The 25,293-nt window shown below is 42.5% G+C and overlaps 1 protein-coding gene across 1 annotated transcript in view; it reads right to left on the minus strand.

Annotated features, from left to right (window-relative positions):
• The window catches only part of TRPC5 (transient receptor potential cation channel subfamily C member 5), a 286,027-nt gene that overhangs the window by 29,675 nt on the left and 231,059 nt on the right, over positions 1 to 25,293 (minus strand). Inside the window, exons 4-7 of the mRNA XM_004590202.4 lie at positions 21,406 to 21,742; positions 19,987 to 20,126; positions 14,858 to 15,180; positions 5,337 to 5,532 (exon numbers count right to left, since the gene is read on the minus strand). Coding sequence (XP_004590259.2) covers positions 5,337 to 5,532; positions 14,858 to 15,180; positions 19,987 to 20,126; positions 21,406 to 21,742 — 996 coding nt within the window. The remainder of the gene's footprint in view (positions 1 to 5,336; positions 5,533 to 14,857; positions 15,181 to 19,986; positions 20,127 to 21,405; positions 21,743 to 25,293) is intronic.

Genomic DNA, 25,293 nt, shown 5'->3' on the forward strand with positions numbered 1-25,293 from the left:
TCAGTCCACTTTAATGTGTCCTCACCCTGTTCCACCATCTTTCTCTGTCCTGATCAGTAACCTTAATTACATCTGCAAAATCTCTTTGACCATGTAATTTAACATTATCACAAACACGATATGTGCAATCCTGATGATTAGCACCGGAAATTTGTAGTAGTTAGAGTATTTTAGAACTCTTCCCATTGCAGTGATATGTAGATTGCTTTGGAAACCAATCAGAATGTATGCCAGCTACAGTTACTGGTGCAGGGTTTATTCCAGATGTTTCCTTTTACTTGTTGGATCATGGGAGATCTGAAGGCTGTTTCAGAGGAAACAGCTGGAGTGGTACTTATTGGCCAAATGATGTGAAAGCGTTTCAATATTTTAACAACTGGGTAGTCATATCAGTGTGTAGCAGTTGATAATCTGTCCTAGATAGTGATGGCATCTCACATCACAGTATGTGAGATGCTGCCATTTGCTCTGTGCTTTGAGAGTCTGAGGTTGGCCCCAGATGACAGAGGATAGATGAGGAGACCACCTGCACTCCTTAGCACTTTGGCAGGATGCAATAGTCCTCTCTAGCCTTGCCTGCTGTCTTCACAGCTCTGAGTTTGTTTGGATAAATGTCTTCTGCAAGCCTCTCTTCTGAAGTGGGCAAGCACACCCATCATCTGAGCCTGCAAATGCTGCTAACCTATGGGAGACAAACAATCCTACATATTTCAGCTCTCCCTAAACCTTCCAACAGCTGTGGCTCTATGCAGCTCATGCTGTTTACTGATTCTCAGGGGAGAGAGTGAATATTCTACAGCAGCCAAAGAAACTGAGGGTTTTTACTAAGTTACTGAATGAGGCTTCATTATTCACCACCATGAGCCTCATGTGTAGGGACCAAACTCAGACAACAGAGATATCCTTTGTGGGTGAGGCCAGAACCTAAGGTGAAAGAACTAAGACTGGTGGTCTCTCCCACATAGTGCTGTGTAGTGGGTATGATCAAAATGGTATCAAGAACAGCTTTGCTTGTTCACACACATGAGGAGCAGCAGAGGCAAGGTGTTGAAAGGAGTGCTGGAGGATAATAAGCAGCCTGAGGTTGATCCAACGATGCCGGGAGGAGTCTCAATCATTGCCAGTCAACAATAACCACAGTAATATATAATATGGCCAGTTTTATCTGCTGCTGCCAGCTGGGACCACAGAGCATAGGCTGGAAGTGGCTTCTGCTTCAGAGTATCTTGAGAATAATTCTATACCATCGAAGTGGAGTCTCTTCTGGTATAGAATACAAATTATTACACAGCCATGGAGCCACACCATTTACAGCTCTGAAGTCTGCATGCAGCATTGAGAAACAGCTCAACTCTTCACAGGATTAGTATTACCTGGTGTTACTGAGCCCTCTCCTACAATGTACACTGAATAGCTAGCTGCACAGTGAGGCCTGTTAGTAACAGTCTACCTAGACTGAGCCAAACTTTGATACCTTTTGAAGTCAGATAACTTTGTCTGAAGTTTTATTCACATTCTGTAACATTCCACCCCTACCCACCCATTACACATATCATCTCATATTCTTCTGAAAACTGTATTCACTGCAGGTGTGATGTTGCAAATGCAACAAAAGCCAGTCTCCACTACTTATGTAAATCCATGTGTTTTGGGAGTCATATTGCACAATATGAAGATCCCATAGGATTCATTTTAAAATGGTTCCCCATTTCATTCATTTAAAATGGGATTCCCAGGGAACCCCAAAATGGCAGGTAGTATTCAGAACGATTGACTGAGACTCCAGGTGTTTGCGTTGGTATAGAGCCCATTCAGGACACCCACCGTACTCTCCCTTCCAAGCCATGGGCTTTTTTTTGGATACAGTGCTTGGTGGCACTGAAACAAAACCTAACAGGAGCAGGTGGTGATGAGAGAACTAGAGTTTTATTTTTTAAAAAAACATTTTCTTTCTTCTTCTTTTTTTTTTAAAGATTTATTTTATTTTCATTGCAAAGTCAGATATGCTGAGAGGAGGAGAGATAGAGAGGAAGTGGAGCTGCCGGGATTAGAACCAGCGGCCATATGGGATCAAGGCGAGGACCTTAGCCACTAGGCCACGCTGCCAAGCCCTTTCTTTATTCTTTTATTGGAAATTCAGATTTACAGAGAGAAGGAGAGACAGAGAGAAAGATCTTCCTTCTACTGCTTCACTCCCCAAGTGGGGGCAATGGGTGGAGCTGAGCTGATCTGAAGCCAGAAACGAGGAACCCCCTCCAGGTCTCCCACATGGGTGCAGGGTCCCAAGGCTTTGGGGCCATCCTCTACTGCTTTCCCAGGTCACAAGCAGGGAGCTGGATGGGAAATGGAGCATCCTGGACATAAACGGGTACCCATATGGGATCCCAGGAGATGCAAGGCAAGGATTTAGCCACTAGGCCATCGTGCCAGGCCCTGAAGTTTGATTTTTATACCCTTCCTAGAAAATGTCAATGGGTTCAGTGGGAAACATTATATCCCTGCATTAGGTAACAGGAAAAATTTTTCTCTCTTCTACATTCACTTGATACAATCAATTGCCAAATAGCCAGTGAGAAAACTACAAATGTATTAGCACACATGTTGTAAACTTTGGCAGGGTGATCAGTAGGATGCCAGGCATAGGGCGTGGAAAAATCAACCACTGATATCGCATATTAGTCACTGTCTCCTTATGGGAATAGACTAGAGCTGAGCATAAGCTATTTCAAAGTTCTTGGTTTAATTTTGGTTGAGTACAGGGGAGTGGGGTGAGGAAGTATGGCAGAGAGGAGGTGGAGAGAACTCTATTCTATTTCATGTGCAGCCATCAATTTAAGAGCAAGAAAGAACCTTGTAAGGCTACTGAGCTCATCTGGAGACTCAGGGTGCTAGAGCTGGTAAGGCTTTTAAAGACCATCATTTCCTCTCCTTGCTTTTTTGGATAAAGAAACTGATGTTCAAGAAGGGAAAGTAGTTACCAAAGTAATTCAGTTGTAAAGAACAGAATCAGAACTGGAGTTCATGTTACATTAATTTCATATTTTCCCAATTGTACTCCCCTTTCTTCTCTACCATTTAAGCCCCTAGGATCTAAAGCACAATAGCAGACAATTTTGTATCAGAACTTTTAGAACTCTCCAATGACAGGAATTCTATAAATCCATTTCTGAGAAGGTTTCAATAGTTAGAAATTCCTTGAAAGAGATAACCCACAAGTCTGCTCTCAGTTGAGATGCAGAACTTCTTTGGTTCTCTCCTTAGTGAAAATGGATCATAGATGCTCACTATTATAAACAATATCTTAGAGTATAGACAATGTATGTCCATATATGTGTATGAGTGTATTATGTATATGTGTGTATATATATAACTGTGTATGTATATGATTGCATATTATACATGTATATTGTATTATATATGTAAATTATTGCTTACATATAATTGTATATGTCACATATTTATATTGTATTGAATTTATGTGACATATACAATTATATGTAAGCAATAATTTAAACCTCTTTGCTACAGGCTGAGAGACAACACCTAGGAAGGAAGACAAGACTTGGGTCATCTCATAGCTCTTGCGCTATAACAAACCTTTCCACAACAGACAGATGCATACTGGGTAAGCGTAATAGAAACTAAACATCCAAATTCGCAGATACCCAACTAAACAGGAGATGCTGGAGAGCCAAAACTCATTTGCTGATATTCACTTTCTCAAAATGATAGATTATAACAAAATAAAATTTATCATTGGAAGTATGGAATTCTGCTCTTCTGTTGTATAGTAAGTTAACTATAGATAATGATAACATACTTTGTATGTCCAAAAAAAAAAAAAAAAAAACTAGAAGAAAGGATTTGGAATCTTTCAACATAAAGAAATGTTAAATGTTTGAGAAGGAAGATAAGTTCTTCCTGCTTGGACATTTTACACATGTACACATGTACCAAAACATCACACAGTTCCCCATAAATCTGTATATGTTTTATATGTCAGTTAAAACTTTTAAAAACAAATTCTAAAAGTAAATGAATAAAATAAGCTGATGTTAGATATTAACTTGGCATCCAAAACCCTAGGCAGGTCCTGAATTGATCCCAGATTCAATACCTTTCCCCTTTTCTGGTGTAGGGTAATTACTGCTGAACCAAATCTTAATATGATGATCAAAAATATTCAGCAATGAACTCCCATGATGAATATCCCACAATGGAGTGCGCTCACTGAAATATGTGTGATCAACAAGGAGCTCCTGTCTCTGACAAGGTCCTCCATGTCAACAAGGTTCTTGGTTGAGGCAGGGAAGTGTTCACAGTGAAGATGGAGAGAGATGGCTCTCCTGCTTAGAAAACCCAATCAGCCAAGTCAGCCTGGGAGATGATGGAGCCCGCTTGCGCACCCAAGGTGCTTTCAGACTTCAGTAATTTTCCTTACTGAATCAAGAACATTTATCTGAAGGACATAAAAATGTATGTCTGAAGAACATAAGCTGAACATAAAAAGACAAATACTACATGTTCCCCCTAATACATGGGAGCTAATTTTTTAATAAAAAAAAAACCCAAAAACAAATAAGCAAAAAGAAATGCACATGTATTCCAATTTTGCTGCAAATACAGTGTTTTGTCAAACTTTGAAATCTTTGTTAACTTGTTAAGAATTATATACTGCCTTATTTTTAATGATTTTATGACTCATTTAAAATTGTTTCACGCGGGCCTGGCGGCGTGGCCTAGCGGCTAAAGTCCTCACCTTGAAAGCCCCGGGATCCCATATGGACGCCAGTTCTAATCCCGGCAGCTCCACTTCCCATCCAGCTCCCTGCTTGTGGCCTGGGAAAGCAGTCGAGGACGGCCCAATGCATTGGGACCCTGCACCCGTGTGGGAGACCTGGAAGAGGTTCCAGGTTCCTGGCTTCGGATCGGCACGCACCGGCCCGTTGCGGCTCACTTGGGGAGTGAATCATCGGACAAAAGATCTACTTCTCTGTCTCTCCTCCTCTGTGTATATCTGGCTGTAATAAAATGAATAAATCTTTAAAAAATAAATAAAATTGTTTCACAAGTGAAAAGAATCATAAACAAATATTTTTAACAGTTACCCAAAAAGTTTTATGAACTAAAATCAACTATTCTAGATTACTGAAATTCAGTAAACCAAGAGTCCAAACTAACTTGCCTTGTATAGAATCCAGTCTAACAACTGATAAAAATAATATCAGTTCACAAAAATTAGGACAGATTCTTTTACTGAGCTCCCAATGGGATCTCTGCCCATTGTCCCCTTCCTAAAATCAAAGCAAATATGCTTTGCAAGCGCAGCTACTCACGGCAATGAGTTGGTAGGAGTTGTTCATCATTGCAATCAGCATGTTCAGCAGCACAACCAAGGAGATGACATTGTACGTCCCAAACATGGTAGCACCCACAAACTCAGTGAACTCGTGTCTGGCTTTCACATTGGTGACATAAAGATTTAAAAGGCCGAACACAGACCAGAAGAGTGACTGCAGGGTTTCAAAGAGCCTAAAAGAGATCAAAGTGCAAGTTAATTTATTCCCAAGGAAGAGCAAGAAAAGAGAAAGCAAATGTGACCTAATCTGTGGAAGAAGGGGACTGCTGGTTATGCAACAGATTCATTGATGATCTCACATACTGTGGTCTCTTTCAATAAAATACTTTTCTCCACTTCTACTGAGTCATGCTTTTCTTTTTTATTGGGAATTCCACCTCTATTTTAGCCTATGCATAGCACACCATTTTGAAGGCTTATTTCAAGGATGGCTTCTTCCACCAAGCCTTCTCTTTATCCTCAGATTGTGTGATTTACTACCTTTCTAACAATTGGTAAAATTGGTGGTTAAGATGGTGCTTGGATTCAATAGCACTGAATTAGAAGCTGAGCTCTTTCATGTGCTGGCTGAGTGAATGTGAGAGTTAGTATTTCTGGTACTTCTTTGTGGTGTTCTCAGGGCCCAGCTGGCCTCCCAAACCTCTGCTTTGGTCTAGCTTCACAAACTAGATGGCTTCACAAATTATTTTCTCTCTGAGTTCCCAAGCTTTGTAGTCCTGTGCTTTTGGTGTCGAGGGTTTCTTTTGCCTTGTAGTTCACAATGTCATACTACAGTGTTGTCACCATGAGAAAGGCACGCCCAGGTAAAATGGGAGACTGGCATGTAAGATGCATAAGGATGTTCTGGTGAGACATATATAGGAAGCGCTCACCACCTCCTGGGGTGTATTTTTGCTGTCAGGGTCCATAATAAAAAATCCTCACAGAAATGGACAGCCTTATTGTCCAAACCCTAAAATCCTAATACTACAGGAATATTTTTTTCAACTCTAAAGGTGATTTTAGTGAAAGCACTCAGTGTGTTTCTGTTTAGTCCAGAATAAACAAACATGGGATTGGCTAGTTTAATAAGGGGCATGGACTAGGCATGTAGAGATTTTAAAAGGCCTATGTTAAATGTATGGCAGACAAATCCAGACCAGGTGTGTGCATAAACTGGAAGACATTTGTAAATAATTCACATGGCAGAGAAACTATGGCCCTCTGGGAATTTGATGAAAATCTCAGCTTTGAGACAGAGAATTAATCTCTTTAAAGGCAGAAAGAGTACAGAAAGGCTTTAACTGTCTTGGCCTAATTCAGCCAACCAAGAAGAATTGAATTGGGGTGCGGTGAGGGGAGCTGGATCCTTGCAGAGAGCAGTAACATCATCCTTATTCTGTAAGTTGTATTTGAATAACACAAATGGTGCAAAGGCATGGTTAGTCTTCTGGTCTCATCGTTACCCATTCTGCTATTCTCTGGGCTGCTCCCTCTCATTTCTTCCTACCTCCAACAAGCTTCTAACTGGATAGAATACACCCACCCTGACCCTGACCTCCAGCTTCTGCTTCTGTCCTCTCTCCCTTTCTGCTCAATCTTTAAGGCTCAGCGGAAGCCCATCCCTCTAGAAGCCTGTTCTAATTCCTTTCCTATACATTTGGCTCAGATGGTCCTCTTTTGTGCTCTGTAGCACTGTAGCCTCATTCCATAAAGGCACTGTAGAGGCAGTGAGGGGCAGTGGCTAAGAGCAAACTTCTGACCCTTTCACTGCTGAATTTCCTGACTTTACAGAAGTTACATAGCTTCTTCAGACTTCAAGTTTCCTCATTTCAGAAATGATTGCTGGTAGGCAAAATCCGAAGCACTGTTGTGATGTCTGTACACCGTTATTTGCCAAGAATCTTGCTAAGTGTTTTGCATGTATTACATATGGTCCCTGAATTATGATGCTCTGGCTTACGACATTTTTTTCTTTATTTCACAATGGTGTGGAAATGATATGTGTTAAGTAGCAAATTTACTTCGCAGTTTGAATTTGGCTCTTTTCCCAGGATGGCAATATAGAGTAAATTTCTCTCTTGTGATGTGGGGCAGCACAGCAAGCTGTAGCTCCCATTCATTTCCATGATCACAAGGTTATAACAACTGACACTCCACAGTGTTCTGTGCTGCTAATGGGATGTTGAGTTGATCAGTTGTATAAAATACCTTTGCAGTATAATGATATGGATTTATCAGGATGTAACCACATCTTAAGTTGAGCAACATCTGTATAGTATTCAATAATAACCCTATTTTTTTATTTTCAGGCAAGAAACTGAGACACAGAATGGTCACACAGGAAGGAAGTGGAAATGATAGAATCTACCCCCAATTCTTTTTCCTCTAGTACCAATACACTTACTCTTAACACATAAGAAGACAGCAATATATAGGACTTAGTATAGTTCTTGGCATATAATATTCATTAAAACAGCAAATATTCCAAAGTTTTACTTTTGCCTAACCATTAGACTGTGAACTTCTTCAGAAAGCTCAGTAGCTTTATTGCCTGAGACAGTAGGAGGTTGCACAATAAATGCTTATATAAGAGATAACAGGACAAATACCCAACCAAGGAAGTATGAACGGGTGGTAGCATTCTGTGATAATAGTAGCAAAATAGTTGTCAACTGAATTTAGGGTGGAGAGAACCAATAAATCCCTTTAACCTAATCAAAACAAAAGAAGATCCTTTAATGAGGGCTCAGTTTACAACCATGTGAATAAAATGGGAAAAATATGGGGTAAAATGAAGAGGGGAGAACACTGCTGACTAAATCGGACTGCCTGCAAATGGATGGTAAATGTTCTGGCAGGAAGGCACAGTGGCCTACTTTGCCTCTGTCTTCCTTAGCTTAACATAGGTTCATGATTGTTGGAACTTTACACAGCAAACCCTATATCCCTTATAAAACAGTCTTATACTTGGAGGAAAGCAGACTAGACCTTGTATGCCTAGACTAACACCTGGACTATCATCTGTAAGAGTGAGAGAAGCCTGCTGAACTGCTTTAGACCCTAACTTCATCATTTGAAGAATGAGGAAGTATAATAATACCTATCTCATAGTGCGGTGGTGAGGATTCAGTTAATTTATGTAAGACTTGTAATAGTACATAGTCCCAGCATACAGTAAATATTTTTATTCTTATGGTTAAAGTTTCTACACTACTGTTTTACATTTCTTTATTATCTTTATAGATTGTAATTTATTTGCATATCTAGTTGTACATAGTTGCAGTCACAGTACATACAATTTTTTAAAACTTTTTTCCTAGGTTACACATTTTGGGTGTAGACATTTAAAATGTACTTATTTATTTGAGAGGCAGAGAGACAGAAAGACAGAGAAGGTTCTCATTTTGTAGTTTGTTTCAAAAATGTCCTCAATGACTGGGGCTAGGCAACGCTGAAGCCAGGAACTGGGAATCCAATGTGGCTCTCCCTTTGGGTGTCTGAGGCACAACCACTGGACTCATCACTTGCCATGCCCCAGGGTTTACATTAGTGGGAAGCTGGAATTAGGAGTGGAGCCTAGACTTGAATGCAACTAATATAAGATGTCAGTATCCTAACTGCTAGACCAGATACATTTTGGTATATACAGAAATAATTTTAGTAGCTGCCTAATGCTTCACTCAGTAAATCCCAAGCTTGTCTGATAGTGCATCAGTGTTCAGGATGAGAACCTATGGCATGTTTCTTAGCTATTCAGGTGACATAAGACTGGAGGAAATACCTAATAAATTGGATGAGAGAACTAAGGTTTTGAAAGATTTCAAAAGGAGTGGAGCAATGGGATGGAGCTAACAAGATCAAATATAATAGCAATCAAAGTAAAACTTCACTCTTAAAACATGTGCACAAGTAAAGGATAGGAGAAAGACCTAGGGTTTTCACTGAAATCAAGCTCAAAGTAGACTGGGCTGGCCAGATATTTCAGTTGTCCTAGGGGAACTGAAACCAAAGTAGATCCTCTACAATTCAAGATGGGATTGCTTCAGGCCCAACAGTGTGACTACAAATGAGTTACATGTAAGACTGGTTAGATGTGACTGACAATGGGTTTTAGCAATGTTGATTTTCTGTTGGTGATTTATACTACAGTTATGTTGTTAAAGATATCACCACTGGAGAAAATTGAGAAAGGCTTTACAAAGTTTTCTGTTATTCCTTTTCTCTTTCTCCCATCCTTCTCCCTTCCTTCCCTCACTCCCTTCCTCCTTTCCTTCCTTTCTTTTTCTTTGACTTATTGTATTTATTTGAAAGGTGGAGTTGCAGAGAAGAGGAGACAAAGAGATCTTCTCTCTGCTCATTTTATTCTCCAAATTGCTGCAACAGCCAGGGCTGGGCCATGTTGAAACCAAGAGCCAAGAGCTCCTTCTGTGTCTCCCACATTGGGTGAAGGGAGCTAAACACTTGGGCCGTCTTTTACTGTTTTCCCAGGCACATCAGCAGGGAGCTGAATCAGAAATGGAGCAGCTGAGGCATGAACTAATGCCCATTTGGGATGTCAGTGCCTCAGGCCACGACACCAACCATTCAGTATTATTATTATTTTTTTTTTACAATTACATGTAAACTTATGATTGTCTCCACATAAAAAGCAAAAAATGTATAGCCTTGCTATAGGGTTTCATCTTTTCCTTCACTTACTAGTTCAACAGGCATCGTGAACACCTTTGTGTCTTAGGTTCCTCTATGGTAGGTACAAAACTTACTAAATGACAGTCTCATTCTGGTGAGAGAGGGAGGCACAAATGTCTATAATATGGTACATTCTGTATTGTGATGGTCATTTACTTGAAGCCATGGGGAACTGTTGGGGTCCGTGCAGTGGATGTGGGCGACACGAGGGTGGACTCCGGCAGGGAACACAGGGCAAGCCTGAAGCTGAGAGTGGGGTTACGGTGGGTGAGAAACATCTTTAGAGAAGGTGAGGCTCTGGCAGAACCTGGAAGGTTCCTTTTGAATGGGCCAGGAGCTTGGTGGGGATGGGCTTTCCACAATGATTTTATGGAGAAGATTCAGATGCTCTAGTGCCCATGAAGCCAGGGGTGAGAGGATGAATGAGACTGGTGTATGGAAACAAGCTTCCACATGCAGGGGGTAGGAGATTACTTGGAAGGGAAACAGACTGGAGGCATGGGGAGACCAGTAGGTGTTATGAGAGACAATTTATTGTGTGTTCCCGTGTATGGGTTAGAGTCAAGAGATACTCGGATGACCTGTGCTGTGGCTTAATGGGTTAAGCAGCCACCTGCATTGCCAGCATCCGATATGGGTGCAGGTTCAATTTTTGGCTGCTCCACTTTTGATACAGCTCACTGCTAATGAACAAGGGAAAGCAGTGGAAGAAGTGCTTGATCCTACCACTTATGTGAGACACCTAGAGGAAACTCCTGGCTGCTGGATTTGGTCTTTCCCAGCCCTGGCTATTGCTGCCATTTGGGGGATGAATCAGCAGATGGGAGATCTCTCTCTCTCTCTCTCTCTCTCTCTCTCTCCTTTTTGAAATACAACAGATTTTTTTTAAAGATTCAGGAAATAGAACTAATAGGACTGAGTGAAGCACTGGATGTGTTTCATGAGGGCAAGGGTAAAGTGCTGACTGACTGCTAGGATTCTGGCTGGTGCAATTTAACAAGAATGTAAGAGGAAACGGGTCAAATGGGGAAGATATTGAGCTGTGGAATATAGTTATTTTTTTTTAAAGATTTATTCATTTTTTTAGTACAGCCAGATATACACAGAGGAGGAGAGACAGAGAGGAAGATCTTCCGTCCGATGATTCACTCCCCAAGTGGCCACAACGGCTGATGCTGCGGCGAATCCGATGCCGGGAACCAGGAACCTCTTCCAGGTCTCCCACATGGGTGCAGTGTCCCAATGCATTGGGCCATCCTCGACTGCTTTCCCAGGCCACAAGCAGGGAGCTGGATGGGAAGTGGAGCTGCCGGGATTAGAACCGGCGCCCATATGGGATCCCGGGGCTTTCAAGGCGAGGACTTTAGCCGCTAGGCCATGCTGCAGGGCCCGGAATATAGTTGTTATTTTGCATTTTAGGGGGTTCTGGAACAGCCAGGTGTGTCTGGGAAGGATTTGAAGATCAGAGCTGACCCATAGAAAAGAGGTTTTCCTTCACAGCTTTTCTCAACATCAGATGAAGCCCAGGTATGCCCTTTATGGAACACTGAACAACATCACCATCAGAACTCTACTGCCAGGCCCAGAGCGATGACTCAATGGCTAAGTCTTCACCCTGAAAACTCAGGAATCTCATGCTGGTGCTGGTTTGTGTCCTAGCTGCTCCACTGTCCACCCAGCTCGCTACCTATGGCCTGAGAAAACAGTGGATGATGACTCAAAGCATTGGAACCCCGCAGCCACATGGGAGACGCGGAAGAAGTACCTGACTTCAGATTGACTCAGCTCCTGCTATTGTAGCCATTTGGGGAGTGAGCCAGCAGATGGTTTTCTCTATCTGTCCTTCTCTCCATAAATTTGATCTGCTTTTCCAATAAAATAAATAAATCTTAAAACAATACAAAATAGGGCCCGGCGGCATGGCCTAGCGGCTAAAGTCCTCGCCTTGAACGCCCCGGGATCCCATATGGGCACTGGTTCTAATCCCGGCAGCTCCACTTTGCAACCAGCTCCCTGCTTGTGGCCTGGGAAAGCAGTTGAGGACGGCCCAGAGCACTGGGACCCTGCACCCGTGTGGGAGACCTGGAAGAGCTCCTGGTTCCTGTCTTTGGATTGGCTCAGCTTTGGCCATTGCGGTCACTTGGGCAGTGAAATCATCGGATGCAAGATCTTCCTCTCTATCTCTCCTCCTCTCTGTATATCTGACTTTGCAATAAAAAGTAAATGAATCTTCAAAAAAATTACAAAATAAAATACTCTACTGCCATGCACCTGTCAGCAAGGATGACAAGTTCCTTCTAAATTGTACACCAAGGGAAAAGATTTTCTTTTTCTCTTTCAAGCAGGATAGCAGTGGTATCTCAGGAGAGTCAGGAAGAAAAGGATAATGATATGCAGGCACCAAACTTTCTACCAGACATATAAACAAGCTCACTCTTTCCTCCTTAAGGCTGAATCTCTGACACTCTGGCTGAGTCACATGCATTTTACCAGAAATAAATGCCTGAGTTGAAATATTTAAATGAAAACCTACATCCGAGTCAGGGTTCTATGGAAGAAAAAAAAAATAGATACAGGAAAAGTTGAAATAACATCACTGCTGATTTGACCCCAGCATGGCACTGCCTTTTCATATCTGACACCCCAAGACACAATTTCATTATGACAGGTGCCCATTCTTGTCAACAGTCCCTGCTGGGCAAGAGATGGGAGCAAAATGTCAGTTGACAACAGGGGTGTTAAGAATCAGTACGACCTTGCAAGGGAGCATTTCCTATGCTTCCTTGGCTGAGTTCATGAGAAAGGGAACTTGGCAGGGTCCCAACCTCATGGAAGGCACCTGAACTTCAGGTGTTCAATTCTAATGAACACTTTGATTCATCAAATGCAGTCTCCTGGTGCACAAGCCACCACAGAATTACTCTATATATTGAAAACCACAGAGATGTGAATTCTGTCTCTAGGGTAATGCAAAAGAGGAAGCTATTCCCAGAATCCAGACACCAGTAAGGTGATAAATCCTCACTGGACACTCTTGTGTTGGCTTACCCAAAACACCACTACATGTTCATCAGCCCTTTTGGGTCTCTTTATTTTCGCATGAGTCTGCTTTTCTAGTCAAGATTTTGCCCTGAGTCCTGGGAGGAGGGATTGGGGTGTAGCCTAGAGGAGGGGATCGGGGCTGTAATGGGCAATCGAGTGAGCTTGCACATTATTTTCACTGGGAAAATGAGGAGGAGCATTGTTTGTGGCCAGTGTATTTGGGGGAACCTCCCCCAGACTCGTGGATTCACAGTTGGAGGACTCCAAGTAGTCCTGCAATGAAAGAAATCCTTTGAACTTTGTCCTGGCATTTCCAAAACTCATTCTCATGTCTGTCAAGCTGGGGCTTGGTAACTAATTTTAGGAATATGCTGCTAGAGGCAAATAAAAGGGGCAGGCTGGGCGGCTCCTTTCTTATCAGCTTTCTCACTCTTTTCTAGCAACACACCTCTAGGTCAAGCAGAAACCTCTCCTCCCTCCCCTACCCACACCTTTGTGCTGAGCCCATTTCTAGAATGTCTGCCCACTGCCCTACTGTCCTGTCTTAAACTTTAGAGGCCAAGAAACAACACATCTTAGTTTAGTGACTGATTATCGAATGCAACCTTGGGCTCCATTGCTGTGAAATAGTGGAAATGAGTTTTATCTTTCAGAATGGAAGCAGAGATGGACAAGGTATAGGACTGAGTCCAAGGTCAGCTCAGCAAAGTTCCTAACCTGATAAATTGCTTGACATGTCCTTGTTTTCTTTTTTCCTGTTTTTCTCCCCTAACATTATACATGTTAGAAAATAAAAGCCATTCTGGAGTTCTGAAGGGCCTGCAGAAGTAGGTCTTGACCTTACAGAGAAAAGGCGCCAGAATTTCACATGTCTGGAGGCAATGGTCTCTTGGATGAAAGTTTGAAAGACTTCTCTTTTGTATCCCGTGTGGAAGTGGGAGAGATTCCCAATCAGTGTTTGTTGCCCCTCAATTAACTTGAAAAAAAAATATTTTTTGCAGTTAGCTGACTCTGATCTTGCCCTCAACTGTCCCTTCTCTAGCTTACTCCTGCTTGATTCAGAATAGTTAGCTTTGCCTACCACTTGTTAAAAAAAAAATAGAATTGCTGTTTTTGAGTGAAGAAGTACGTCCCTCACCCTCACTTATTTAAAGAATTAATCAGTTGGAGGTCAGTGCAGTGGCATAGCATGCTGATCCTCCACCCACTAGTGCCAGCGTCCCATATGGGCTCTGGCTTGTGTCCTGGCTGCTTCACTTGTTATCCAGCTCTCTGCTTATGATCTAGCAAGGCAACGGAGGATGGCCCACATCCTGGAGTCCCTGCTTCTATGTGGGAGACCTGGAAGAAGCTCCTGGCTCCTGGCTTTGGATCAGCTCAGCTCTAGCCATTGTGGCCATCTGGAGAGTGAACCAGTGGATGGAAGACTTCTCTGTCTCTTCTCTCTCTGTAAAATCTGTCTTCCAGATAAAAATTTATATTTTTAAAGAAGCAATGAATTATCTATAAAAGTTATGAATGCCACCACCATAGTTCAAACTAACTCCTTAGTTCTTGGTAGATTGTGTGTAAATTTAACTCTTTCTACCTTTCTGTTAACTTTGCAACTGCCCTAGCCTCCTGTTCTAAGAGAAGCCTTCTCCTTTTGCTTCAGACCCTTTTGGTGGATCCACAGTGAACTTTGTATGCATTTTTAACAGGCAGTGATAAAGTTGTGGGCTGAAAATACAGCAATATGCAGATGGCAAAAAAAAAAAAGGCGAAAGAGCAGAGATGGGGTCTTACGTGGAGAAGGCATTGTTCTGTTTCTCACATCGGATCCCCTTGCAGTTGTTAGGCTCATCGATAGCTCTTGTCTCATAATAAAAGTAAAGCTGGTTCAGTCCGTTGGCAAAGGCCAGCAGTACCAGGCAGTAGATAAAGAGGAATTTGAGGATATCAAGTAGCATGCGTCCCAAAGAGATCTGCAGAGGCCCCAAGTGAGAGTTGGCTGTGAACAAGGATATGAGCCGCAATGAACTCAAGATGTTGGAGATTGCGAAGAGTGCTTCTGCAATCAGAGTCGGGTGCCACATTTCCCATTCCTCCCTTGGCCGAGAACCATTATACTGAAAGAGACAACAAGTTCACAAAAAATGAGAGGTACAGTGAGAAGTCACCAAACTTTCCCCGTTTCTTCCATCTTTTGATAGCCAAATGAAGTTATCAAAATATGCAGCGAGCATTCATACAACAGGCCCCATGCGTGGCCCTGGCTATCTGTTTTGTAGTTGTTGTTCCATCCAATCAATACATGGTGCTATTTACTCTCTCTCTCCCATGCTCTTCAAAATATCTACCCAGGACATGCACACAGCAGAGCGAATTGCAGAGCATCCATCTGTGGCACCATGTGGGGTTTATCCGTAATCATTTTTGAGTTGTAGGTCTCTTTAGATTATTTTTAGAGGGTGTCACTTAAAACCACTGGTATGCTCAAGCTAGGGTGGGTAGGGAACAATGCAACTGCTTCCTATTAAGATTTTGAATGGCATCTACCATCTACCAGGGAAAACTTAAAAGTTCCTGAAAGACAAGGATAGACGCAGCCTCCTTGGGGTGTGGATGTTCATTTTTGCTCCCCTGCTGATTGCAATTTGGGGCTGATACATCAACCATATGAACCATTCATTGGAACTTTCTGCTGAATTTTCTGTATCTTGCATTGTAGTCTGCAGTACTGCAAATGGCAAGTTTAGTAGTGCTCCACCCAGTGGCGTACAGATGCAGATGCAGATGCTTTTTTTTTTTTTTTTTACAGTTGCTTTATTAGTCCTAGAAGTTAGAATGTCACTGTAGCACAACTAAAGATCTGGCGGTTGCAAGGAGGTGAGGAGCCAGTATTTATGAAGTTAGTTGCCTATTTTCCAGTCCTCCCCTAGGCTTCCAACTCCTGAAATTCTGGGGGATAGCCTTGTAAAAAGGGTAACATCATTGTGAGATCGCAGCTCCAATTTGGGCATTATTACTAAGCACTGTCTGTATTCCAATTTCATCATAAAATGAGAATAATGTGCACTCCCACCCACTGTACATGTTTATCGTTCTGTATCCATATGCAAAAATCTGTGTACTCCGTAAGGGGAGATGATACGGAAATACAAAAAGCTCCTTATTTCCCTCCCCAGGTTAGAAGTAGATTTTGCCTGGGATTCAATCTGAAGCATATTGCTTTGAGCGCTCATCTAAATTTAATTTCTCCTGACTAAATGTAAACAAATTTCCTAAGAAAATGTTGCTTTAGGGGGGCCAAATCATATTGTTAACATTTCTAAAATGTGCTTCAGTCCCAACGGAGGGAACTGATGTCGATAAAATCACTTGTGTGCATCCAATATGCTTCACTGTCAGAGGAGTTTGGGAAAACTGTGACACATTTGTCCTTCTGTTTCAGATATACTTTAAGGTGGACAATCTGTTTTAAGTACTCTTGATCACCTCTTGTATTCCTGTATTTTTCTCCCCCCCGCCTTCATCCCCCCAACTCACTTCTTTGCTGTGAACTCCAGAGAAAGTGAGTGGCTTGCCACAGATCATACAGCAAGATGGTGGCAGAGCCAGGACTATGCTTCAGGTCTCCAGATATTCAGTCTAGCACTATTTCTACTAAATGTCACTTTTATGATAGCTGATACCACAGCACAGGTGTTCAGTAGGCCTCCAGACACTTTGAGGTACATACGAGATGGGGACTATTTGTAGAAAACAAAACAAGACTGTGTTTTAAAAACTGGAAATTATCAGTGGGATTCAAGCATAAATTTATTTTGCACAAACTGTTTTTCAAATCCATGCCACATATTTCCCACAAACCTTTTGAAGATCTTTACATATATCATCATTTGAAGTTTTCTCTGTAGCAAGAATTGTACTCACAGGGAGCTCTGTTCATGGAATGGTGAATCTGGATTTATAGAACATCCAGCAGTATGAAAGATGATTTTCACAGCAAATCTATCTTGCATCTGTGCTTTAGAAATGGATATCATGTCTCGTAAGTGCAGATGGAGGCATTTAGAGGTCATTATGGGAACCAAAGAGGGGACCTAGAAGAATTTGGCTCTTCAAGCCAAATTCAGTCTGAGTACTTTCATGTATGTTGTAGTTATGTACAAGTTTTTCCTTGCAGACACAGTCCCAGTGCAGGGAGTTGGGGTTGGCTAGAAATCAAAAGGTTCTATGATTTTCAGGTACGTAATATTAGGAGACAGACGATATTTTCTTATATTTTTGAGGTGGAATTTAACTTGAAAATTCTCACCCCAGCCTTTTAAAGGCTTTGTGAATTGCATTGACAAAGGTGGTCTAACACAAGGAATCAATAGTAATAAAGATATAGGGAAAGAGGATTGCATCTTTAACTAAATACTGGTAGAAGAAAAGACAACACTGTGCGGATCTCAAATCCATGGTAGTCTGTGCACACAGAAGTAAAGCATCAATGGGACAGATCTAGGTCATGCTATCCTGCAAGAGAACAGAACAATTGTTTCCCATTTGTAGGGTTGTTTGGGAACACTGAGGGTCAATATTAGATGCATTTTTTTCTTTCAGGCACTTTGTTATGTGTCTTTGGGCCTTGTTGCCATAGACCATGTGAAATGGACTACATTCATGCTGTTGACTGACTTTTCAAGGAAGGAATCTTTAAGTCTAGCTCATCCTGTGGTGCTTCTGTACTTTCTCAATACAGTGGTGACCTGAAATGTGTCAAGAGTCCTTTGGAGTGGTTCTTGTGGCCTCACCTTGAAGAAGTGGACTCAATCTGCTTGGAAAAGGACATCTCAGACTAACTGATCTCTGTAGATGAATAGGCCAGAATATCCATTTACAAGTTCTTCTTGCAAATCCAATGTCTGCTTTTGGCGTGTCTGGCTTTGCAAATCCTCCTTTTTGAAGACATTGATTTCTGGCAGAGGACTCTGAGTTACGTGTTTGTCAGTTGAGTAGCATTTTCCCAGCTTAAAAGAGTGAATTTATTCCTACACTTTGTGATGGAGAAGTATCTAGGTCTTTGGAAAACTTGCCAATGAAGTTCAACAGGTTATGTGATAAGCTAACAGTTGCAGACACATTTTCATAGCCTCAAATGTCAATCATTTTCTTCCTCGCTTATTCTAAACAAAATGCAGCAATGTCTAGATTGATAATTTATGGTTCTTCCTCTATATAAATACCACTTCCAAAGGAAGCAATGTTCTTTTTTGTTACTTAGCAGAGTGCCACAATCACATGGACTTCACCCAGGCATGTTAACCTGAGAGTCAAACATTTCCTCACCAGCTTTTGCTTTAAGGAAGTTCTAAGTATGTGTTAAATGATCACCGCATGTATAAGGCACACTCTTGGGCTTCTTTCAAAAATGTTTTATGACTGCATTTCATATTCATCTTCTGCAAAACTCCCAGGTCTTCAAGTCTATGCAATATGCATATTAGGGATATAAAAATAAACTAAGCTGTTGGAGATTTGGTGGATGGCCACATTCCCATTCTAAAACTCTTCAATGTGGAATGTAAAGCCAAAAGTGTGACTGACCAGATAATCTTGGAGACTGAATTGTCAGTCTTTCCTCATGGTTGGAAAGTTCAACTTGGGAAAGAGGAAGCACAGCTATCCTGTTATTTAGAAAGCACAAAACATGGGGGCCACATGGTGGCATGGTGAGTTAATCCTCTGCCTGTGGTGCTGGGGTCTCACAGGGGCACCAGCTCCTGTCCTGGCTGCTCCGCTTCTAGTCCAGCTCTCTGCTAGTGGCCTGGGAAAGTAGCAGAGGGTGGCCCAAATCCTGGGCCATGTTGGAGACCCAGAAGAAAGTCCGAGCTCCCAACTTCTGATTAGCTCAGCTCTGGCCTTTTTGGCCATTTGTGGAATGAACCAGTAGATGAAGAGCTTCTGTCTCTGTCTTTCCTTCTCTCTGAAAAAAATCTGCCTTTCACATAAAAATAATAAATCTTTAAAACTAATAAACAAAAACACAAAACCTAAGCTCATAGCCTGTGATTACTCACAGTGAAGTGTCGGGCCTGAAGGTATTTTCAAGATAATTCAAGTTGCATGTTGTGTGGGAGAAGCATCCAGGTGGTGTGTGTGTGTATGTGTGTGCGCGTGTGTACAGATGCATGATAATTATCGGATCTGGGAGAGAGGCATACATTGAATGACATTCCCCGTAGCCAGCTTCATAGTGACTTGATTGATCATCTGGTGGTGGACATGATGAGGGAGGCAGAGATTATTAGAGGCCTTTGTCTCTTACAGTGAGGCTTCTGTGGTTTTGTTATCTGTCACATGAAGACTAGTTGAGGGAAGTGGCAATGTTTACCTTTGAGAAAAGATGACTCTGTGCGTAGGGCATAGGTTTTACATCAGAATCACTGTGTTGGAGAAGAACAACCTTGTTCGGTTTGAATCCACAGGGATAAAGGACTGCCAGTGGAGGTGGCAAAAGGGAGAATAATATTAGACAACTCTGAAGTAGCTGTTTTTTAATGGAATGACCAAGGTCAACAGAAGCTTTTGGTGGTAATGGATTCAGTGAACTTCCTGTCTCTGTCCTATGCAAGCATTAGTGGGCCATCCCCTGGGCAAGGGCATTTTGGAGAGGATTTTAATACAGAAAGCTAAAGGCCCTTTTTATCCTGAGAGTTTAGGTAGGCAGTGATCCATCTGAAAATTGTTCCCTTCTCCACTCTCCTTGCTTAGGTGACACTGCTTGCAAACCATTGAACCAATGCCTATTTAGATGACACTTTCCTGCATGGAGGAACTGTCATCATTACTTTTCTTCTAAACCATTTGTGCTCCCCGTGAAAAATCTTAGTGTCAGAGAAAAAAATCATTGCTGAAGAGAAATGACAGATGTCCCAATTTACCTTGACATAGGCCACAATCTTCAAGGAAATAGTTGCCAAGTAGAGGGAGTTCATTGCAAAATCCATCAGGTTCCACCAGTCATGGATGTATTCAGTAAATCCACCATCCCACATTTCCTTAATCTCCCCCCAAATAAAACCTGGAAATGGAAACAAAAAATTTATTTTTGTATTGGCTGAGTCCTGGTCGTCATAGTAGGGTCTCCCAAGGGAACACAGATGAAATGAATCAGGGCCAGTGCAGTTCCAAGAGATAGTTATCACTTTACTCTTTCATTCCTTCTCCACTTCCCAATCTTGAACTTGCCAGGCCCAGCTGACTTTTCCTGAAGTTGCCCAAAGCTTATGATTTTCTCCGTGCTGCAATTGCTATAGTTAAGGAAATGCTGTTGCCATTTGGGGTGCTTCATCCTACCTTCTATTCCTATTTTTGAGTGTGAGTAATGCCATCAACAGATTGACTAAATCAATGTTATCCCATTGGCTTTTGTTTCCACCAGTGTTTGGAGAAATAATTTCCCAGTGAGTAGGGAGGCAAGCAACCATGGACTGCATTACCAGATGTTATAATTTAGGATCCTCTTTTCTCCTTTCTTCTCTCATTGCATGGGCATTTTGTGCAATTTGTCCTGATGACTTAGATGTTTCTTTTATCTTGGAATATGAAAAACTGTAAGAATTGCTGTGACCTAGGCTGGTGTTCTTTAGACTTTAAAATGTATGTGAATCACCTAAGGTCATAGTAAGATGCAGATATGAAATGGGACCTGAGATTCTGTATGTGTGACAAGCTCCCAGGTCATGCTGCTAATGCCAGTTTGGGGAATCACAGTTGGCGTAGCAAGGACTTAGAGGCTTCCCATGTGTTGGGGGATGAAGTGTAGACTGCAATCTAACTATCCCTGGAAACTCCTGGTAGGGCGGTTTTTACCCTACCATGGGTAAATCCAGGTTTCTCAAGCCTCTTAAATCAGTATCCAAATAGGATGTGGACCCTGAACAAATATTGGGATGCTGTGGGGTTAGTAGCAGATCCGTGTGCTTGTCCCTTCCCCACATAATGAAAAAGAGAACTTAAAACAGACTCATCAGCACTGGCTCTGCCCAGCTTACCTGACGCTCCTCCTGACTGATGGCTTTCTCTGTAAACCAATGGACAGAATGCATCTTTGTTCTGGAAGATGTTAGGTCAGCTGAGGCAATCCCTAGGCAGACTGCCAGCCTTACTGTGGAACATGCACTGCTGAGGGACCACCCAAGACCAATGCAACCCCATTTCTCAGACTCCACCGTTTGCAGGGGGAATTAACACTTACTTCAAAGACAGTCTGATTATCTGACTGTAAGCTCCGGTAGTTTCTTTAGGCGGTAAGTATCGGAAGGCAGTGAGTCTGGAAACTGCTCATGCTTTTGACTCACCTAGAACCCAGGGCAATATCATCCATTCTACGACAGTTGGGGGAGGTCCCTGTACATGGAGGTCTGTTCTGACGATGTGCTGAGAAGCCAGGAGAAGCATGAAGAGGAAGGTCAGATAGGACGCTGTGTGGCAGATGAACTTGATAAAGGGTTTCTTGATGAAAAGCCCGAGGTTGCTTCTGGGTGAGATCAGATAGGCTATAGAGAGCATGGGAAACAGGAACCCAATGGTCATGCACGTCAGAAGCTTGACTACCCAGTGTTTCCGCCGCCATCCTGGGAAGCCGTCGTACCACAGGGTGGCAAGCAACTGTTGGCAGTTGGGTTGAGCAACAAACTGGGAAAAGAAGAGAACAGGTTAGGCATCTGCGGTGTCCTAGGGGGGAAGTTCTATTCATAATACCTCCACCAGTTCCCCCAACAACTCTAACAAGGGAGGGGCTGGATGGCTAATCCCCTGGAAGAGGCAGGTTCCAATGAACAAGTCTGATCCGAGACAGCTTGACTTGTCAATTGGCGAATGAAACGAGCTCTTCCTTAGGGTTGATTATCTGTTTCACATATTAAAATGAGCTCACTGTGTTGTTTGTGCTGTAGTAAACATCTTCCTAGAAGCCCTCCCAGCACGTTCAAGTGATGGTTTCCCAAGCCTGGCTTTGCCTCTGAATCCCCAGGGACATTAAATTACACCACAGATGCATGAAATAAACCTCTGAGAGCCTAGGCAACTGGTTTTATAAAATTTCCTGGGAATTTACTTGCCTCTTAGCAAGAAATCATGGATCTATTTCAATTCAAATCGATTCACTTCTCTTCATTCCCCTAGCCTACAATAGCTCATCATCAAATGTGTACTCTGTTTGGGCAAACATAAACTGGCAGGAAATAAGCCCAGGCCTGTGGTTATGTTTTAATATGGAAATGAATTTCCTTTTTCATTTTGTCTCCACCTCCACCCCTGTTTTGTTTTGAGCACCTCTTGGTTGCCTTGCAAGGAGTCAAGTTGCTACTTCGCCATCTATTTAATACTGTCTCTAGTCTAGACATGCAGAAGAGGGGAAAATATTTGGAGACCAACTTTACAATGTTGTATACTAGCCCATCTGGGATTTTACTTAAAGGCAATCAACAATGTGTCAGTGATTAATAATTAAGGAATCATCAGTATTGCAAGTCACTCTCCAGCTGCTACTTCTCAATAAGTGACACAATTGGGAACTCAACTGTCAACCTAGATTTGAAATACTGCCTATATTTGGCTACCCCATCTTCCCATGGGACAAGTTAAACAGAGCTGCACTTCAGAGCTTGCTAGTGCAAATGAAATGAACGTCTTCCATCCCTTCTTCCAACAACCCCAGGCAAACTAGTCTAACTTTCTTGTTAGTATTTTTGATTGTCACTAATTTTCCATTTAAACCATTTTTCTCCTTGAGTGCATGCCTGGACTATATCTCACAGTGAAGTGTGGCCAAGTAACTCAATTTCTTACTTTTCTTTCCTACCTTCCCAGCTACATGTCTTTTTTTAAGATTTAGTTTTATTCGAAAGGCAGCTTTTATAGAGAGAATGACAGACAGAAACATCTTCCTTCTGCTGGTTCGCCGGCCCCCAATGGCTGCAATGGCAGGAGTTAAGCTGATCTGAAACCAGGAGCCTGGAGCTTCTTCCAGATCTCTAATGGGGGTGCAGGGTCCCAAGGCTTTGGACCATTCTCAACTGCTTTCCCAGGCCACAAGCAGGGAGCTGGATGGGAAGTGGAACATCTGTGACATGTATCGGAGCCTGCCCTTCAATGTGCGTCCCCCTCCTGGTCTTTTCTATAGGTAGGCTCCAGGCTCCAGATTGTTTATTGTTTAGCTTAGTGTTTGACTGTCCAACTGATCTGCAGTGCTGTAGGCAACTTTGTTGTTAAACAACTGGTGCAGTTTTTTTTTTTTTTCAACAAATGCCCCCAAGGGAAAGGACTACTGGTATTGAATAGATCACAAAGACAAACTTGGAATGTAGCTTTTCCAGGTGTTTCCTAACAGGTCCCACAGTGGCATATCTTTGGGGAGGGGCCTCTTTAGGGTGTTCCAGACGCAGTCTGCTCCCCTTCAGTAAGTAGTAGGTGAGTAGTAGTATGGCTTTTATATTTCCAAGGCTATTGGCTTTCAATGTAAAAGTTCGTACAGGGCAAGTTAAAACATCAGAACTTGCTGTTTCCTTTTTTTTAAAATCCAAAATGTAGTCGTTTTATCTGAATAAATACAGCTTTGATGTTGTAAGCTCTTGATTAATTTCCAGAATTACGAAAAAACTTAGGATGAAAAATTATCCAGTATCTTTTTTGCTTTTTTTAAAAAAAGATTTAGTTATTTTATTACAGCCAGATATACACAGAGGAGGAGAGACAGAGAGGAAGATCTTCCGTCCGATGTTTCACTCCCAAGTGAGCTGCAATGGGCCGGTGCGTGCCGATCCGAAGCCAGGAACCTGGAACCTCTTCTGGGTCTCCCACATGGGTGCAGGGTCCCATTGCATTGGGCCGTCCTCAACTGCTTTCCCAGGCCACAAGCAGGGAGCTGGATGGGAAGTGGAGCAGCCGGGATTAGAACCGGCGCCCATATGGGATCCCGGGGTTTTCAAGGCGAGGACTTTAGCCGCTAGGCCATGCCGCCGGGCCCTCTTTTTTGCTTTTTTAAAGCAAGGTTGAGGTTGGTGTGATGGTGTGGCGAGCTGTTTTTTAGCATGCCTGCATCTGGGATCCCTGCTAAGCTGCGCTTCCAGTACAACTTCATGCTGATGTGACTGGAGGGCAGTGGGAGATGGCCCGGGCGCTTGGATTTCTACCTGCCACAGGAGTGACTAAATGGACTTTCTGGTTTCTGGCTTTCTCCTGACCTGCTTGCAGCTATTGGCAAGCATTTGCATTTGGTGAGAAAACCAGAAGATGAAAGATATTCTCTGTCAGTATGTGTGTGTGTGTATGTGTCTGTGTGTCTCCCCTGTCTCTGTCACTCTGCCCTTCACAAAAATAAATAAATCCTTAAAAAAAAAAAAAAACAGGTTTTTCGCAAGTCTTTATCACTGTGGAAGTACCTCCCCTTGTGATATTTGAACGCTTCATGAAAATAATGTTGTAGTTCTATGTGACTTAGTGTGAATGATGGAGTCCTTTGCACAGTTCTTCCCAGGGCTTCAAAACACAAATGTCAAGTTTGAGGAAAAAAGGAGCCTCTTAAAAGCCCAGAGTCTCGGGGCCAGCACTGTGGCCTGTGGGCACAGCTGCCACCTGCAGTCTGGCATCCACCGTGTGCTGATTCTAAGTTGTGGCTGCTCCATTTCTGACCCAGCTCTCTACTTTTGGCCTGTGAAAGAGTAGAGGATGGATCATGCCCTAGAGACCTTGCACCCATGTCAGAGACCCAGATGAGGCTGTTGGCTCCTGGCTTCAGACCACAGGCTCAGCTCCAGTTGTTGAGGGCATGTGGGGAGTGAGCCAGAGGACAGAAGATTTCTTTCTTTCTTTCTTTCTTTCTTTCTTTCTTTCTTTCTTTCTTTCTTTCTTTCTTTCTTTCTTTCTTTCTTTCTTTCTTTCTTCTTTCTTTCTTTCTTCTTTCTTCTTTTTTCTTTCTCTTTCTTTCTTTCTTTCTTTCTTCTTCCTTCCTTCCTTCCTTCCTTTCTTCCTTTCTTTCTCTCTGTAGCTCTGTCTTTCAAGTATATGTTTGAAAAATCCAGAAGTCTCAGTGTTGTTTAAAGACAGATTATCGGGCCTGACGCGATGGCCTAGTGGCTAAATCCTTGCCTTGCAACCACTGGGATCCCATATGGGCACCAGTTCAGGTCCCACCAGCTCCACTTCCCATCTAGCTTCATGCTTGTGGTCTGGGAAAACATTCGAGG

This window comes from Ochotona princeps, chromosome X (assembly GCF_030435755.1).
Source record: "Ochotona princeps isolate mOchPri1 chromosome X, mOchPri1.hap1, whole genome shotgun sequence".
NCBI lineage: Eukaryota > Metazoa > Chordata > Mammalia > Lagomorpha > Ochotonidae > Ochotona > Ochotona princeps.